We start from the raw sequence: 17,792 nt of genomic DNA, 5'->3' as shown, positions 1-17,792 counted from the left end.
GAGACAGTGCCCCCCCACCCCCGTATAGCGAGATGGTTTCGTCCAAATCTATAACAGGAAGAGTCGGTGTTTACCGTTTGCGTACAGGAAGTTGTGCATCGTTCCATAATCGATGCAGTCTGTTAAATCGACTGATTTGATGTAGAAAAAAATTATTTCAAAGTGTTTTTCTGCGGCGCAAAGACTTGGTCGAAGTTAACGGAAAGCAAACGTTGAGTTGTTTTTTTATTTTTGTGCAATAATGGTGTCTGCTGGAAAGGAAAACTGGTTTTCTTAGGCAATTCGCTTCCTGCGAGGTGATACCGCCATACAGGTAGCCTGCTCCCTGGACAACTGTCCTGTATAAGGAATAGATCCGCACACAAAATAAACATTTCTCCCGAATACCGAGTAACAATTAACAAAGCGAAGCAAATCAATCTAATGTACGACGATGAGAGCTTGTCCAGTGTGATCCTGGAAGTACAGTATAAATACTATATACAGCTCTGTCGAGAATCCCTAAAATGACACGTTGATTGGAAAACTTGCATGTGATTGCGACCATATGCCAGTCATTAACTGGGACATCCTAGTCTGAATGTTATTTTCAGATTGTACTTGAAAGCCAGGTTAGAGCATCGAATTAAAATTATCTAGTTGTAAAATAACATTCAGCTGTGTTTTGACAACTTGCACGCTGCTTATCGTTGCATGTCAATGAATACTCAAGTTACCCAGTTTCAAAAGTGAAAGATTATTGCATTGTCTTGATTGACATTGTCATTAGCATGCATATCACGGAGATATTCAAGATGTGGGTGTTTTTTGTAGTACAGACAGATACTCATTATGCTTTTCACTGGCAGACCACACCACCTCAGTGTAAGGATGGGTGCTGAGAGCAGTGCCCTGCCAAGCTGTGTGCTGGAAGAGCCGTTGCTGACACTGCCGTCTGGTCTTACCATGTACTCTGCCCTCCTCCGGGATGGCAAGCCTGCCTCCGTCTTTGTCCATAAGCAAGACAATGAAGATAAAGTCAATAAAGCTGCCAAGGTAAAATTAAACAGTTGATATGTAACCGCACCAATGACATACATTGCCTGTAAAAGGTTTGGACACACCTACTCATAATTCTCTATATACATGTACTGTATATAATAGTAAAGTCACTAAATACAAATTTTATATATATATATATATATATATATATATAAACACACTTAAATCTCCATAATCTCTTAGCTATTTGTCATAAATTTACCTGATTCCTTTACAGCATTTGAAGACATTAAGGCATCCATGTCTTCTTCGCTTCCTGTCATGCTCAGTGCAGGATGGAGGTATACATTTAGTAACAGAACCAGTTCAACCATTAAAACGGCTGCTAGACAATCTTACTCCAGAGGAGATCTGCGCAGGCCTCTATGACCTGCTGCAAGTACTCGTCTTTCTACATGATAGGGTAAGACACAATTAATTATTGTTTTAAATATTTTGAATAATATTTAGACACTTCAACGAAATCATTTCTCTTCCTCTTGTCTCTTAGGGGAAATCAAGTCACAACAATGTGTGCATATCCTCAGTGTTTGTCAGTGAAGAGGGCCATTGGAAACTTGGGGGGATGGAAACTGTCTGCAAGTTTTCCGAGGCAACCCCAGAGGTGACATCCGTAACATCTTAAGTGTTGATTTATGTCTAATACATACATTAAAGTGGGTGCATAACTTCTTTTTTTTTACCCGTTGGGACTCAATTTTTCTTTTGTTTCAAAAGATGAAAGGAAATTACATTATTAATGGCATGGCTCTGTTACAATTGCTTAAATACCTTTAATAACAAGTATATATAAAGTTAAGTACTGTAACTCTATTTATGTGTGACTTTCTCTCCAGTTTCTCAGAAGTGTCCAGAATGTAAGGGAAAATGGTGCCATTCCTCCTGAGGAGAAGGTAGGAACCATATTGGTATTTTTTTAAGAAATAAAGACTTTGACTCGGCAAGGATGCATTGACGGTAAAGACATTAAAGATTTATAATTTTACAAAAATTTCTATTTCAAATAAATGCTAATATTTTAAACATTCTATTTATCAAAGAATCCAGAGAAAACAAATGTACAACAAATTAGCATAACCATTTTATAATAGCAAAGACATTGATAATAAGAAGAAATGTTACTTATGTACCAAAACAACATATTATAATGTTAATTATGATTATAATAATATTTCACAGTATTACTGTTTTTACTGTATTTTTTAATCAAATAAATGCAGCCTTGGTGAACATAAGAGAGTTCTTTCAAAAACATTCTAAAAATCCTTCCAACCCCAAACGTTAATTTAATGGTAGTGTGTATATATAATCATATTCAGATTTGTTGCTGGAATTTACAAGGCCTGGGACAAAATTAAAGGCTGACGACAGTCCTGATCATTATGTCTCAGCAATATAATAATGTTTTTTTTTTTCTTATTTAATTATTTTTTTTTTAGCTTGAAGGATTCAAAACTCTTCCCGACAAGCATGCCCACTCCCGAGACGCTTTTTCATTCGGGGTGATGCTGGAGGCCCTTCTTCCACTTCTGACGGGACATGGTTAGTAACACCCTTAATTCGACAGACGCATGTAAAGCAGGCTGTGTGTCTAGGATTCATCCTGTTGTGGCAGTTGCTAAGCCTTTACTGCATAGACATTGTGACATATTTGTTAATGGACTGACAACTGCGTGCAAAACGATTTTACAAGCCGGGTACAAGTTTTCCATTCATGGCAGGTTATGATGTCTTCAAAGAACAAAATGATCCACATGAGCACTGTAATGGTGATGCAACCTTTTGGCTTTTATGTTGTTGTTTTTTTTGGAACAGGGCTTCACTGAAAACATATGCTCTGTTGTTTATGTGCTATCTTTTTTTTTCTTTGAGTCTCACTCACTAAATTGTGGTTTGTTTTTCCATTCCGTTTCTTCCACGTTTTTATTTATTTTTCCATGTCCGCTCCCCATCTTTGTAACCTCCATGTGCTCCTCCACCCAAACTTTCTCTCTCAGTCTCAGATGATTTATTGGAGAGTCTAAAGAACATGCTGCAGGCCAGCCTCTTGACCCCGGACCCCATGTCTCGCACATCTCTCAGCAGTTTGCTGACTCACAAGTTCTTCAGGTTCGCTTTCAAAAATGTTTTTCGGATCAATAGTCGTCTTTTGAAATCAATTTTAATTTCACCTCTATTGAATTAAGATTATTAAGATAATTAAATGATTTAAATACCTAAACTTTGCAATATTTAATTCTTATAGAAATGACTTCTTAGATATCATGAATTTTCTGAAGAGCTTGACCCTGAAAAATGAAGAGGAGAAGAATGAATTCTTCAAGTAAGTTTCCCTTTTCAAATGCATTATTTTATTACTCTAGAAGGGTGACTTGCTTGAATAACTAGTGCATTTCTGTAGGTTTCTCTTGGACCGAGTTCAGAACCTCCCAGAGGAGTTGATTGCTACACGTCTGGCTCCTAAATTGCTCAATTCTTTGGTGTTTGCTGAGCCCATGGCTGTCAAAAGCTTCCTTCCTCACCTCTTACGGCCTAAGCAAGGTAGAACTATTCAATAAAGCTTTAGGAGATGCTTACTGTACACTTGTTTAGGAGCATTAGTCTCAGTTATGATGTTGACTGACTGTTTTTGATGTCCAGACTCGAGTGTGAGCGCTAGTGAGGAGTGTCTTCTATCTTTGTCTTTGTATCGGAGATATGTGGTTCCTCAGCTCCTTAAGCTCTATAAGGTGAACGAGGAGCATGTCAGGATCGTGCTTCTCTCCCACATTCATATCTATGCTGAGTTCTTTCCCCATGAAGAACTGAAAAATCAGATTCTTCCTCAGGTACTGTGACAGTGTTTGTGTTCGTATCAACAGCTTAGTAATACTGAATTCTCTGGAATAAAGTGAGGATGTTTTTAAGTTGATACTGGGATTGTGTCAGTTATTTCCCGCATTTTATCTTGCAGGTTTTGCTGGGAATGAGAGATACAAATGACTCACTAGTCGCTATGACACTACAGAGTTTGGCTGTGCTTGTCCCGTTGCTGGGAGCCCAAGTGGTTGTTGGTGGGGAGAGGACCAAAGTCTTTAAACGGACTACGCCAAACTTCACCAAGTCTACAGAGGTCACCCCAGAGAGTAAGACACTGTCTGTCTGTTAGTGCACTTTTATAATGAGAGGGAGTTTACTAATTCTCTGCATATTTAACTAAATAAGTTAATGACCATAATAAGTTAGCTTGATTGACTTTCACTAATTTTAATTAAGAATAATTTCTATTTCTAAAAAAGCATTTATGTTTTGAGGCCACTGGAGGACACTGCTGCATCATTTTATATACAATTGTGACCCTGGAGCATAAAATCAGACATAAGGGACAATTTTTTTAAATTTAGATTTATATATCATATGGAAACTGAATAAATAAGCTTTTCATTGATGTATGGTTTGTTAGGTTAGGACAATATTTGGTCGAGATACAACTATTTGAAAATCTGGAATCTGAGTGTGCAAAAAAGAAATGAAAATATTGAGAAAATCACCTTTAAAGTTGTCCAAATGAAGTTCTCAGAAATGCATATTACTAATCAAAAATTAAGTTTTGATATATTTATGGTAGGAAATGTACAAAATATCTTCATGGAACATGATCTTTACTTCAAATCCTAATGATTTTTGGCATAAAAGAAAAATCGATCAATGCTACAAAATATACCCGTGCTACTTATGACTGGTTTTGTGCTCCAGGGTCACAGTTTATATATATTTGTTTTCTAATAGTGCATTCAGTTCCACTTTTAGGGCAAGAAAGTAAATCTCTAATAATATATATTATTAAACCAAATTTTTAAAATGAATCACACTGACTACAAACAAATTAAACTCAAATAATTATTTGTCTATTAATTATCTACTAATGTAAAGAAATTTATTCACACATTGATTTCTGTTTAAAATAAATGCTGTTATTTTGAATGAAATTTCTATTCATCATCATCAAAAAAAAAAAAAAAAAAAATTCCAGGAGGATAATATACCACAGTTTTCACAAAAATATTAAGCAGCAATGATTCTTCAGCATCAAATTAGCATATTAGTATGATTTCTGAAGAATCATGTGGCACTGAAGACTGGAGTAATGGCTGCTGAAAATTTCAGGAATAAATTACGTTTTCAAATACATTAAAATAGAAAAAAAAATATTTCAAATTGTAATAATATTTCACAATATTACTTCCATTTTTGATCAAATAACCATTAAAACCAACCATTAAAAAACCTTACCGATCCCAAACCTCTTTTCCTCCGCAGCATCACCCGTGCATATTGTTGGGCCGATCCATCCCCATGTCTCACAACCACCAAAGCTCCTAAATCTGTTCCCTAAGGGCTCAGAGGACAAAAAGGTGGTTTTAGAAAACATGTACCCCTTCCAAGCAACTGAAAAGACCAGCGCCCAGCACACCACAGCAGAGAGAGCAGGTATGCCACAACTGATTTTTAAAGCCACTCTTAACAGTAACATTTCTGAACTGCTTATTGAGAAGCAATAATTTGAAAAGAAAGGCTGTAGTTATCTAGAACTGCATTTGCTTGTCCCTACTTGGTTTTGGAATGTACAACCCTTCTGAATTAAGTGATCTCTCTAGTATTTAGCAGGGAGATGTCGTTCCCGTTGAATGGGTACAAAATGGGCACACAAGCTGTAGACAACACGAAAACTAACGGAGCGGTGAGATCCGACGAAGACTGGCCTAACTGGAGTGACACAGAGGAAGCAGAAAAGGACAAGACCCAGTCGGTTCAGATTAGCATTCGTTCAGCAGATGTCCCAGGTCAGAGCAACTCCGCTGACAATGACGATGAAAGCGAGGAACCCTGGGATGATTTTGAGGACTCAGAAGTGACCTCAGACCACTCGCCTTCGACTCCTTTACCAGTCTCTGTACCAAAGACATCAACAAAAAGCAAGGTGTTGTCTCCATCTGAATCTAGCACCGGATCTTTAAGGTACTCAAAAGCACTCAAACTGAACTCTAGTGTCATAAGTGTTCAAGATCATAACCATACCTCATCATGGGACAATGGTTGGAACCAGGCAACTGACACCCTCAAACCCAGCAAAACAAGTTTAGCATTAGAGCCCAAGCCAAAAAGCACAATCAAAAGCTCTGAAGCTGGATGTCTCGGGGAGGAGTTCACAATTGCAGTGAAGAAGAAGCCACAGCCAGATCCAGAATTAGACTTCTTTGCAGACATGGTCCCAGATATAAAGCTGTCTTCCTTATCTCTTCTGCCCCCCATGGAGAGCTCGGTGAGAGAACCAATCATGGGACACACAACTTCAGACCCATCAATAGATACACTGAGCCTCACTACCAAGTTTGCAGCTGCTGACTTGACTGAGGTATGTTTAACTATGCGACCAATCCGTTTGATGGCTTTATAATTATATGATGAACTGACGAGATGTACTTTGTTTTGTTTTTTCCTCGACAGACGGAGACAGAAGGATGGGGCGATGACCTCAACTGGGAAGATGAGAACGCCTGGTGATCAGTGTGATCCTCTACAGAAAGCCATATGATAGAGATTCCAATAGAAGAACACTGTTACATATGCCATCATGATTTTATCACTAAAGACCAACATAAAAATTTAATAACTACGATTTAAGATGTGTGTATTTTAAGATTTCCCCCACCCAGTCCAATGAGATAATCAGTCTACTGTCACCATAGAAATTGATCGGCTACAGAAAAAGGTTTGGTCTTGTTTAGCTTTTTCAAGATGACATGATGGACCTAAACATGCCAAATCCACTGAAGAGGGGTACATAACCAGGAATTTGTGCCATACAGCTTTTTTTTTTTTTTGGTTTTGTTCAGTGAGCCTTAGAGGACAGACAGCCTCAACCTGAGAAGAAATGTATAGACTCTAATTTGTGTTCATTAGATTGGGTGAGAGCCCGACATAATTTATTTGTATTATCAGCTGCTGACTAAATAAAATGGTTTTATGGTATTTGACCTGCTTTGATTCGTTTTCGGGGAAATTTTGATTTAATATTGACTATGATATTTGGTGCAAAAAAAAATAAAAAATCTCCCAATTGACTTAAGGCTAGGTCACACTGCATCAACAGACACTAACTGAGGCCAGCAGACATGTTTGATGGATTTCAGAACTGTGTGTTAGGCCTGTTGGTCTGTTGCCATTGGTCGGTGTTTGTAAGGGTCAGGAATGTCTGGACAGTACGGTATGATTTTCTAACAAACTCAGATGTAATCTGGTAATTGCTGGTGTCTGTTAGTGCAGTGTGAATTAACTTTTAGAATGTTCTCAATTCAAAATCTAATGGGCAGCTATGAAGCCATTTTAATATTTAAAGGATTAACTGCAATTAGTCTTTTTATTGCATTTATTTGCATACCAAATAAAAAATTGGCTTTTTTTATTACATCTATTAAGTTTGCATGAGATGAGAATTCACCCAATCTTTTTTTTGTAAATGCAATTTATACATCGTATTGTGAACAATTTGTTTATGTTGTTGTTTTTTGAATCCATTATGTTTAATCAAATCATCATGATCTTCCAGTGAAAAGGTCTGGTTTTCTCGTATGCAGAATTTCTCCTATTGTTTTGTTCACCTAAAGCCCACCCCTCCACAATCAACAAGCATTTTCAATTTCTGCATGCATTTTTAAGAGCAACACTCACATCTCAACAACAACCAATGGATAGATCCAAGTCTGCACCCTACTTTTCTCATTTCCATGCATGACCCCCAGAAAATTAAATGCTACTTCTTAATTGACTTATAGGATGTTGGCATTAATATAATGTGTTCCAGCCATGATGGAAATACCACAATTGCGAGATTAAGTTGGAGGTCTTAGAAAAATCAGAGCTGTAATTATTGAAAGTACTATAATCTTGAAATTACAGCAATTCTGACAATGCACCATTAGAAGCAGAGCTTTAGACTTAAGTATTTAGTGTCAATCACTCACAATCAAGTCACCGACTAATAAAATCACAAAACACATTTTAACGAAGTTTAATAAATGGAATGGTCTTTGGAGTGACTCTTTTCCATATAAACTTTTTAAAAAAAAAAACAACTTTTATACAAATATCTTGGGGTGAATTTAGTGACATGGAACGAAGACAGCACGGTGTTAAAAGCAGCCATAGGTAAAGGTGTCATAGTTGAATCAGGGCTGCTCTATTGCAGTGGTGTTGATTCGAGTTATCAGTGTGTGTTAGACCTTAAGTCTGGTCCTGGCCCACTCTGGCGGGGACATGTTTTGGTCTGGCCCCACTATTGCCTGCAGGGCTTTCAAGGCTTTTGCTGTCTGGAGGTATCGCTCTTACTCCTCTTCTACTTCCGTCTCCTGTCTTGCCCTCTTCGGACATGGCTGAACAGGTATTGCAGAATTAGTAAAAACTTGTTCCATAGGTATTTCAGTCAATAAAGCCATCCTTTCACTTGCCTCCTCTGTAAGTGGCGTGTGTACAGGTGAGCTGGTCTCATGCTTCATTTGCTCACAGTGTGTCTCTATTATACTCCTCCACTCCTTCAGACGTTCTAGTCTTGCTTCCTCAGACTGCTGGTGTGAGACGATCTGTAGAAAGTGATGCATTAATCTATATAAGGAGCACCGAAATAAGACAATTACACATTTACACAAGTCTATGTATCTCTCATTTCATACCTTACTGAGGAAGTTTTTACAATTTTTTTTTTGGTCTCCTCTGATGTCAATGTCTGAGAAATCACTTCCTCATGGTTGGTTATTAAGTTACAAAAGAGACATTTGAGCTAGATTACAAAACTGTTGATTTAAAAAAAAATTGATAAAGAGGAATGTAATTTGAGATTTATTTTTTTACCAAATAAATATATAATAAAACAAGTTCTTGAGAGAAAATTATTACTTAGCTTTAAGTTATAGGATTTACATACTTGTTGAAGTAAATGCACCCTTTATATTCAGAATTAATAATAGTTATTTTGAGTCAGTTTTTTTCTATTATCTTTCAAGAACTTATCATTATACATTCACTTCTAATTTACTCAAATACAAATGTAACCATTAAGGAAAATGTCTGTTATTTAATAAAAACATGGTTGCTTATATAATGGGGAAATTCCCACCTCTGCAAAGAGGCCAAAGGCCTCCAGGACATGATGAAGGATCAGCCAGGATGGGTGAGTCAGGAGACCATTTAACAGACCACTGATTCTGGGCAAAACTTGACACTGCAGTCACACACATACATATACATATGCACACTCAATGAAATGAACGAACTAATTTCCCGTCTTTTATTTTAATTTTTACTCATATTCCACTTCTACCTGAATTCTGGGAGAAATAAATATTCTTTCCATGGAAGCAAGGAACTCCAAAGCAGCTAAAAGAACTTCATCAGGGCATTTCTGGATCGTCAACCCACTCAAACAGGAAACGGCCTGTTGTTGTTGTTGTTTTGCAAAAAACAAAAACAAAGCAAACCTTGCATCAAAATGAACTAAGTTTTAAAAGAAATAGAATTCTGAAACAATGAAGGCCCTAAGAAAACAGTAAATGTTAAAATATCACCTGAATAATGACATGTGGCTCTATACTCTTTATCAGAACAGTTGATATTGACAGGAGTAACTTTACAGTGCACTGGAGAGGAGGATGAACCTGCACCTAACAACAGATGAACAATGTGGGTGGGTGGGGGGGATATATTAACCTGCTTACAACTGAATGAGATGTTTTACTTTAACATGTGACCCCTTTAAGTGCTACTGCTTAAAAGTTTGGAGTCAGTAAGACTCTAAGAAAAAAATAAATGTTTCTGAAAAATATCTTATGATCACCAAGGTTGCATTTATTTGGACGAGCTGTTCTCATGAGACTGTAAACTTTAGCTACATTCGTCTTGGAACTTGCTAACTAGCACATTACTAGAAAAGGTGATTTGCAAAGAATTATAAAAAAAAAAAAAAAAACAATCGCTTCTGTAGGTGAGGCTGATTCACGAATTATTCACACGAAAATAAACGCATTTAGGTAGATCAGGGTAGCATTCCTTTTTTAAAAACAATCCACTGCGTCTTCAGAGGCTCAGATGTTGGGAGTAAATGATGACTGCTATGTTCATTATTACATCCAACAACAAAACACCTCAATGGCTATGGAGACATTCTTGTCTACACCTGCTCCGGCATCAAAACAATTTACACAAAAGCGGACTGTTTACAGCTCACTCAAGGCGAATCAATGCTAAAATGGCAGTGTTGGTCTTTAGTCATGGGAAAGCTCAAGAATCTGTGACTGGCTTGATCTGAGACTGTGCTTATGATTTTTGGGGACTTAAAAAAAGCACTGGGAGGATTTTTATTATTATAGGATGGTTGTGTACACACACTGCCAACACACATTTATGTTCAAACACAAACATTCAAAGTGGATTTTGCATCTGATGTCCCCTGTACTGACTCTAAAATTTTGAACAGTTATGTCTATATGAAATCTGATCACCTGACTGCTACTCATGCAACTCCACAGCTGAGAGATGATCTTCACAGAAGATATCACACACTCAGCCTGCAGGTTGCTTCCTCCCATCAACATCAGCACACAGCATAGTATCCGGTTCTGAATCACAAGGAGAAACAAACAATGTTAAAACCAAGCTTGGCCAAGATATTTATCTTAAAGGCTTATCTGTTTTTTGAAGGCAGGATGTCAGATAGAGTTTGCACACTGCTGATGCGTCAGTCTACAACAAAATAAAATCTTAAGTGTTTAAATAACAAAGTTCCCATGGTCAAACTGTATAAGTGCATGGTTTTGTTTTGTGTCCAAAATTAAAACTTTAATCTACAACAACCCTCACCAGAATTAGAGTCATAAAATACATTCATAGCCTTGGAACTTGAATGTGGATTGAGACTGTCTGGTTCCTCTTCATTACCCAACTGTGTCTTGGGTAATGAACTGTTAGTGGTGAAGCTGTTTGTATAATATGCCAGTACTTTTGGTGTTTTTAAAATCAAGGCCTTGTGTAATTCAAAAAGATGGCAAACATCCTGTTAAGAATAAAGTTTATGTGTTCAGTGGCGCCAATGTAACTTTATTTCTCTCACAAGTCTCTGCATATCTCCCATCCTGTAGCTGTTATTCTGCCATTCCTGCAGCACAACAGAAGCCCCGGAAAGCACCTCTTTCAACCTGCACAGACACCTCAGCAGAGTGTGGCACCACACACACAGGTTCTCCTCCTGAGCAGGAGGGTAGTGCTCCACAAACTCCACCTGTCACAAGAAACACTCCATCACATTTTTAAAATGTACCATTTTGCAACCTAAAAAACCAAAACAACTGTGGGAACAGAAATAAACTCTATATTACAAACTCATCAATGTTCTGAGGAAGTTTTTTTCTGCAGAGTTGTGTTAATTTTCTTTATCTGGACTAGAGAAAAAGAAACTGATAACCCTCACCAGGACATGACCTTAACTAGACAGTACAACAACAATACAGGTCATGGAAGCAATTAGTGGACTACTAAAAACCTGAGATTTTCTTGCAATTTGTTCAGACATAATGTTCAAACTAAAGAGAACTTAAATTCTAAACACTCACCAAAAATTTAATTACAATGGGTCAAAAGAGTATTTAGTCATCTTTAAAACAGAAAAAAAATAATTGTAAGATAACAGAATAGAACAAATACAGCATTGAAGCAAAACACAGATGTATGGTTTAAATGAAGACAAAGGTATTTGGACTTTCTCTAATTGTTAAATGTAAAGATCACACACACACACACACACACACAAATGTATAGACTTTATTTTTTTAAAGAAATTAATACTTTTCTTGAACAAAGATGCATTAAATTGATCAAAAAAAGACAGTAAAACAGTTTAAGATTTCTATTTTACATAAATGCTGTTCTTTTGAACTTTCTATTCATGAAAGAATACTGGAAGTTATACTTTGAAATATATTTTTAAAAGTCATTACTGTTCAGCATTACTGTTGCACTGCATTTTTTATTAAATAAATGCAGCCTTGGCAAACATAAGACTTTTTTAAAAAACTCTTAAACTCTTACCATGTTTTTGATTAGTTTAAAAAAAAAATATTTGTAAATTAACATGATTGTTTTTACTGTAATTTTGATCAAATAAATGCAGACCTGGTAAGCATATGAGGACTTTGCGTATTTGTGTGTATTTATTCATACACATACTGTATATAGAACCCACAGAATAAGTCATTCACTAACACTTGTAATAATTAACAAATTTTACAAGAATACCAAGCACAATACCAAGCAGAATATAAATAGCTCAAGACTGTTGTGACAGACAGGTGTGTTCTTCCTCATGCTCATTCTGACACCAATTGTCAGCTCAGTCAGGGTGTAAGAGAGAAAAAGGGTCCCCTGTGGTCCCTCATTCCAGACAGGTTTCCAGAATACCACAAGAGCACAAAAAGGTCACATTCCCAGCACACTCCCCACTCACCAGGTGAGCAATAAGGAGAACATGATGAAAACACAACTCGGCCGTGCCATACCTGAAGAGACACAGAAAAAACACAACTCTGATATTGTATATAAGCATGTTTTTCTTGCTTTCTCTAGAGCAGTAGATGTTTTCCAACTTGTATAGACACATGTCTAAGCTGAGCATGGTTATCAATATTATTGAGGGGGTTTTAGAAAGTATTGAATGACTCCTAAACCACAATGACAAAACTTTGGAAATAAAAAGATTCAAAACAGGAATGTCCCCTGATTGTTCATGCTTGGCGTCTGTGTGACAGCTCTGGAAAGTAGTAGTCATAGACGTCCGATGGTCTACACTCATGGGTGTGTATCTACACTTACTGTGACAGGAAGCACCAGACATCTGTGGCCAAGACAGCCGTCTGCGTTTCTGCCTGCAATACGGCGACTAATAGTGACCGCTCCTGAAAGAAGGAAACAGAAAGGACAACAAGACTATATGATGTTTTTTCCTTTTTTTCTGATGAAATTTTTGTCACTTGGCCAGCTGAAAATTGTTTCAGCATTCAATTTCTAACACCACTTTAGGCATAAATGAAATTTATTTAAAAGCTAATATTAAAATAAATGATTAATAACTTCTTTCAACGTTTTCTTGGAGAGAACCATGTTAATCTTAGTAATCACAAGAAGAGCATAAGAATATAATTAGTCAAGATTTATGTCAAGCTGAAATCCTACTTGTCTTTTCAAAACAAAAGATTTTAAGTACATTTTATTTGTCACATCATCCTTCAATCAAGCTTTGTTATACAACACTTGAGCAGAATTCAACAAATCAAATAAAAGGGCTCACTGACCAACGGAGTGAAGTGCTGAGCGGGCAGAACAACCACACAAGCACACATATGCACACCAACATGCTGGTGACGACTGACTCTACCCAGAGCCTGCCCAAGCAGCATTACCCCAGGCAACCGCACGGCACGCTCCAACATACACTGCCGAAAACTCTGCAACGCTGCCTCAAACACAGACCATCTGTAGAAAGACTGGCATTATGTACTTGAGCCAGAAATGCTGCACTTAGAGACAACAAAATCTCAATTTATGTAGGCACCATTTTTTCACATTTCCATTTAGAAAAAATACAAATTTTAAATAAAAAATTATTGCCAACCCCAAATGTTTTACCAGTACTGTACAATGAAAGGCCATTTTATTGCAGTATTCTCTTTTGCTCCAACAAAAAAAGTCAACTCTATAAAATTTTATTTACATTATCATTATCATATTTTTCACCCAATATATATTTTATATTTTTCAAGTTTAAGACTACTGATTTATTTCCTTTAAGAAACTAGCTAACTAACAAGAGAAACTATCAATAAATCAATCAATGTTATCAATAAATGCAAAGACAATTCAGGGAATGTTGTAGAATTAATGATACTAAAACTCTAAATGTTGCTCAACTGCATCACTGTTGACAAGTTTGCCAATTTCATCTTGCTAAATTATACAAGTGTAAAGTACAGGGTTTCTACAGACATGAACAGGTTAAATTTAAGACTTTTTAAGACCTTTTTGATATCACCTTATATGAAATTTAACACCTAAACCTGTAATGGAAATACACATTATATTGCATACACATATTTAATGTGATTAACATAAATATATATATATATATAAATCGCTGTAATCAAATATATTATTAAGATATTCAGTGCACTTTTCATATCAGCAGACAATATTCCATGCAAAATATCCCCACAAAAGCACAACTTCACTGAGATTTTTGATGGTGTAAACAATTTAATCTAAAGCAATATTTTCATCAGTGTTCTATCAGCTTTTACGTATTTTACATACTAATCTGCATATTTTTATTTACCTTTACAAAGGCCTATTTTTGCAAATGCATAAATAATGTTTTGATATATTAAACATAAAACGTTGAATCCTGATATTTGAAATAATGTAAATATATAAATGTATAAATTTTCTGCCCCCATGTCTTGAATTTTGTGATCATTGTAAATGTATTTTAATAGACTGAATCACGAAGTTAAAGAACGCACTCGCACTAGTCTAGACTTCACATAATGCCTGCCAGCACTCTGTAGGTGTTTTGAATATAGGTTGTGAGAATATTCAGCAAAATAGCTCACTTGTCATTACTCATGTCACTTAACTATTTCATGTTATGAATAATTTAAACAACAACAAGGAAAAGGAAAAGGAAAAGGAAAAGGAAAAGGAGGGGGTGAAGAGAGGGTACATAAGCATCAGTTTACAGACAAATATATATTATACATATAATATTGTATACTTCTTGTATGATGTAAGTTCGGATAATTTTACTGACTCGGATCTTTGAATCTCGTTCAGCAAAATGAACGAATTCTTTTTCAAGTCATTTCGTTCATTTCAGCAGAATATAATTAAAATGTTACATGTTAATATCCAAATACTATGATGCAATCAAGACCAAATTATAAGAAACAGAAAAGATTAATTAATTGCTTTGCTAGCTGTGCAGTCTGTTAGTTCTCCTCCTGAGTCAGCATTCAGCACTCCCTCAGTTGTTGCAAATACATATTTATTGTTATTAATATTTTATTCAAATATTGTCTAATTGCGTCTTATATACTATTAAACTTTTTCTAACTAAACTTGCTTACACTACAGTCTTAAATTATGTTCCCTTCGCTAACAGACTTCTGGAAGGGCCCTTCAAGAAGGGATTCAATTGTTCACTTTCGTTTGGAACATCCCTACAAATGGCATCCCCTTCCCAAAGTTTCCTTCAAGGGCACAAAAAAAAGCCATTTGGAAAACGTCCAAGGCTATGCAGTCAGTAGCCTAGTGGAAACAGAAATGATTAATTCACCTTCAGGTTCAGGTCGTTTGTTCTTTTATCACGTGACAGCTTCCCGGATCAGTATCTTCTTGTAATGTTATATTTAGGAATTATCAGAGTGATTTTCCCCATCATACAGATAAAGTTATTCAGCTCTTATACCACATTCAATGTTATGAAAAAAGAACCATTAAAGAAATTCACAAATTTATATATTGTAAGAAATAAAAAGCTCAAATAAAATTTGAGACAAGAAACATTATGTAGCCTATAACCACAATAGTAAAGAAACAACTATGCACTTGTTTGTAAGGAAGGTTGGGAATTAACAACCAATTTCTGGATCCACTAAGATTCAGGAGATGAACTAATAATTTCTCTTTCCAGTACAGACTACATAGTCTATGGGGCTGTCACGTGATGAATGAAAGACTCAAACCCCAACCCGAAGACGCGGGAAGTGAAGTAATTATTTCTGTTTCATGTACACAACCTATTGGACGAAATGAATGAATTTTCACGCTGAGACTCGTCGTTCTGCATTCAGGCAGGCTCAGGTAAACCCACTTCTCAAAAAACCTACAATAGACACCTTACTCTCCTCCCTTTCATTGCAAAATCAAAATGCGTTGTGTTCAACCAAGTTTCCCCTTTCCTTTCACAGAACAACCTGCTGGACAATAACTGGACAATATCTGGATTTAAAAGTGGCCTTTCAACTGAAACCCCCTTGCTGTCAGTCACTGAAGCACTACAGATTGCAAGAGCTGAGTCCAAATCATCAGTTCTCATTCTGCAAGATTTATCTAATGCTTTTGACACTGTTAATCATCAAATCCTTCTGTCCACCCTCTCATCACCAGAAATGCAACAAGTCAACAAATACATACAGCGCCACTGCTTTCTTGTCAGAACCTGAAGGTCTCCAAATAAATCTGGAGTTTGTCATCTTGCACTCTGGCAGAAAGCTGGACATGGAGCCTTTATTGATGGGGGAAATAAATAAAAACAACACACAATAAGTAAAACTCCGTACTGACGAAAGTTACTAATAAAAGGGGGAAATACAAACAAGTCATGATTTTCAGGGAGAAGACCAGAATGACCTCTGCAACCTTGGTGGACGCATATGTGATCTAAGCTGGCTGCAGTTCACTACTGCTCACATTGGTCTCCTGTAAGGAAATAGTCATTCATGTCCAAAAGACCTTACAATTGGAGTGCTTTGTAATTCTGCTGGTCTATAGTCAAGGGTAAAGTTATAGACAAGGTCATTGTCAGTCACCTGCAAGAGAAAAGGAAATTAGAAGCGGTTGAATATGCAGGACTTTGGCAATGAGCAAATTCTCATGTTTAAAAAGCCAGAAGACACACCACAAGCTGACTACCACACTCCTGAGGTTCAGAATGAAAGATCAGGACTCTGGCAGCTGCATCCACGTTCACTACACCACAGCCCCCTAGAGATAGAAAAGAGGGCCATGTACCAAAGAAGTCCTGCTTCACTTCCACATGCACCTCATTTTCCCAACACTAGACTGCTACACTGTTGGAAGGTTGAGGCTGCTGTAACTCAAAGTTAAAATCTGGCTGTACTGGCTCTTTTGGGACCTTTGGGAACTTCCAGGTCAGCTCCCTGACAGGGCCCAGCAATTCTTGTTTGGACTGAATACTCAAAGATGCCAGATCTGCAGTAAGTGGGGACAGCTGGGGTCTCTGATATTGAACTTCATAAGGACTTTGGATTGAATCCCACTGCTCCCTAAGAAAAGTATCAACCCTTTGAGGTTCTTCTGTCAGCACCCAGGGCTGAAACACTCGAGGTTGAAACACTCGAGGCTGAAAAACTTGGGGCTTTGGTTTGTCACTGTACACATGATCAAATGCAACCAGCACTAAAAGCCCAACATTGCCTTAAGCCCCATTATCACAGCCACCATCTTACCACACAGCCACACTACAGTAAGGTGTTACAGCACTATTTTATAGTGTCATGAAGTGGAAGTCGTGGCCTAGTGGTTAGAGAGTTTGACTCCTAACCCTAAGGGTGTGGATCCGAGTCTCGGGCCGGCAATACCATGATGGAGGTGCCCTTGAGCAAGGCACCAAACCCCCAAATGCTCCCCGGGCGCCGCAGCATAAATGGCTGCCCACTGCTCCGGGTGTGTGTTCACTGCTGTGTGTGTGCACTTTGGATGGGTTAAATCCACGTTAAAGAGCACAAATTCTTTGTCACTTGAATACTATACGTGGCCACCCCCAAACAAGCTTAATTGCTCTGAGGACCATCCCAATCACAGAATTCAGCTGCACTGAAGTTCACTCATCAAACCCCCAAAACAAAGCAAGTGTAAATAAAAAAACAAAGGAA

The 17,792-nt window shown here is 37.1% G+C and overlaps 1 protein-coding gene and 1 pseudogene across 1 annotated transcript; one reads left to right on the top strand and one right to left on the bottom strand.

Moving 5' to 3' along the window:
• Positions 1-65: 65 nt before the first annotated feature.
• On the top strand, positions 66-7,053 carry LOC109112758 (protein-associating with the carboxyl-terminal domain of ezrin-like). Its single transcript, XM_042746580.1, has 14 exons — positions 66-313; positions 849-1,035; positions 1,259-1,444; positions 1,532-1,645; positions 1,878-1,934; positions 2,481-2,583; positions 3,039-3,150; positions 3,287-3,364; positions 3,443-3,582; positions 3,682-3,869; positions 3,995-4,166; positions 5,341-5,511; positions 5,679-6,436; positions 6,529-7,053. Exons 2-14 carry the CDS (start codon positions 871-873, stop codon positions 6,583-6,585), a joined length of 2,301 nt encoding a protein of 766 aa, XP_042602514.1. The 5' UTR covers positions 66-313; positions 849-870; the 3' UTR covers positions 6,586-7,053.
• A 1,196-nt stretch (positions 7,054-8,249) lies between these two features.
• LOC109113035 lies at positions 8,250-17,346 on the bottom strand (annotated as a pseudogene).
• Positions 17,347-17,792: the final 446 nt, after the last annotated feature.

Source organism: Cyprinus carpio, chromosome B20 (genome assembly GCF_018340385.1).
Source record: "Cyprinus carpio isolate SPL01 chromosome B20, ASM1834038v1, whole genome shotgun sequence".
Classification (NCBI taxonomy): Eukaryota; Metazoa; Chordata; class Actinopteri; order Cypriniformes; family Cyprinidae; genus Cyprinus; species Cyprinus carpio.
Note: the sequence above shows the minus strand (reverse complement) of the source record. Positions and strands in the feature narration are given on the sequence as shown.

Bases quoted from the DNA above. Each gene is read 5' to 3' on its own strand.
- LOC109112758 (XM_042746580.1), top strand. From the start codon at position 871: ATGGGTGCTGAGAGCAGTGCCCTGCCAAGCTGTGTGCTGGAAGAGCCG. The intron at 1,646-1,877 runs GTGACATCCGTA...CTTTCTCTCCAG, and splicing joins TTTCCGAGGCAACCCCAGAG to TTTCTCAGAAGTGTCCAGAA. The intron at 4,167-5,340 runs GTAAGACACTGT...TTTCCTCCGCAG, and splicing joins TACAGAGGTCACCCCAGAGA to CATCACCCGTGCATATTGTT.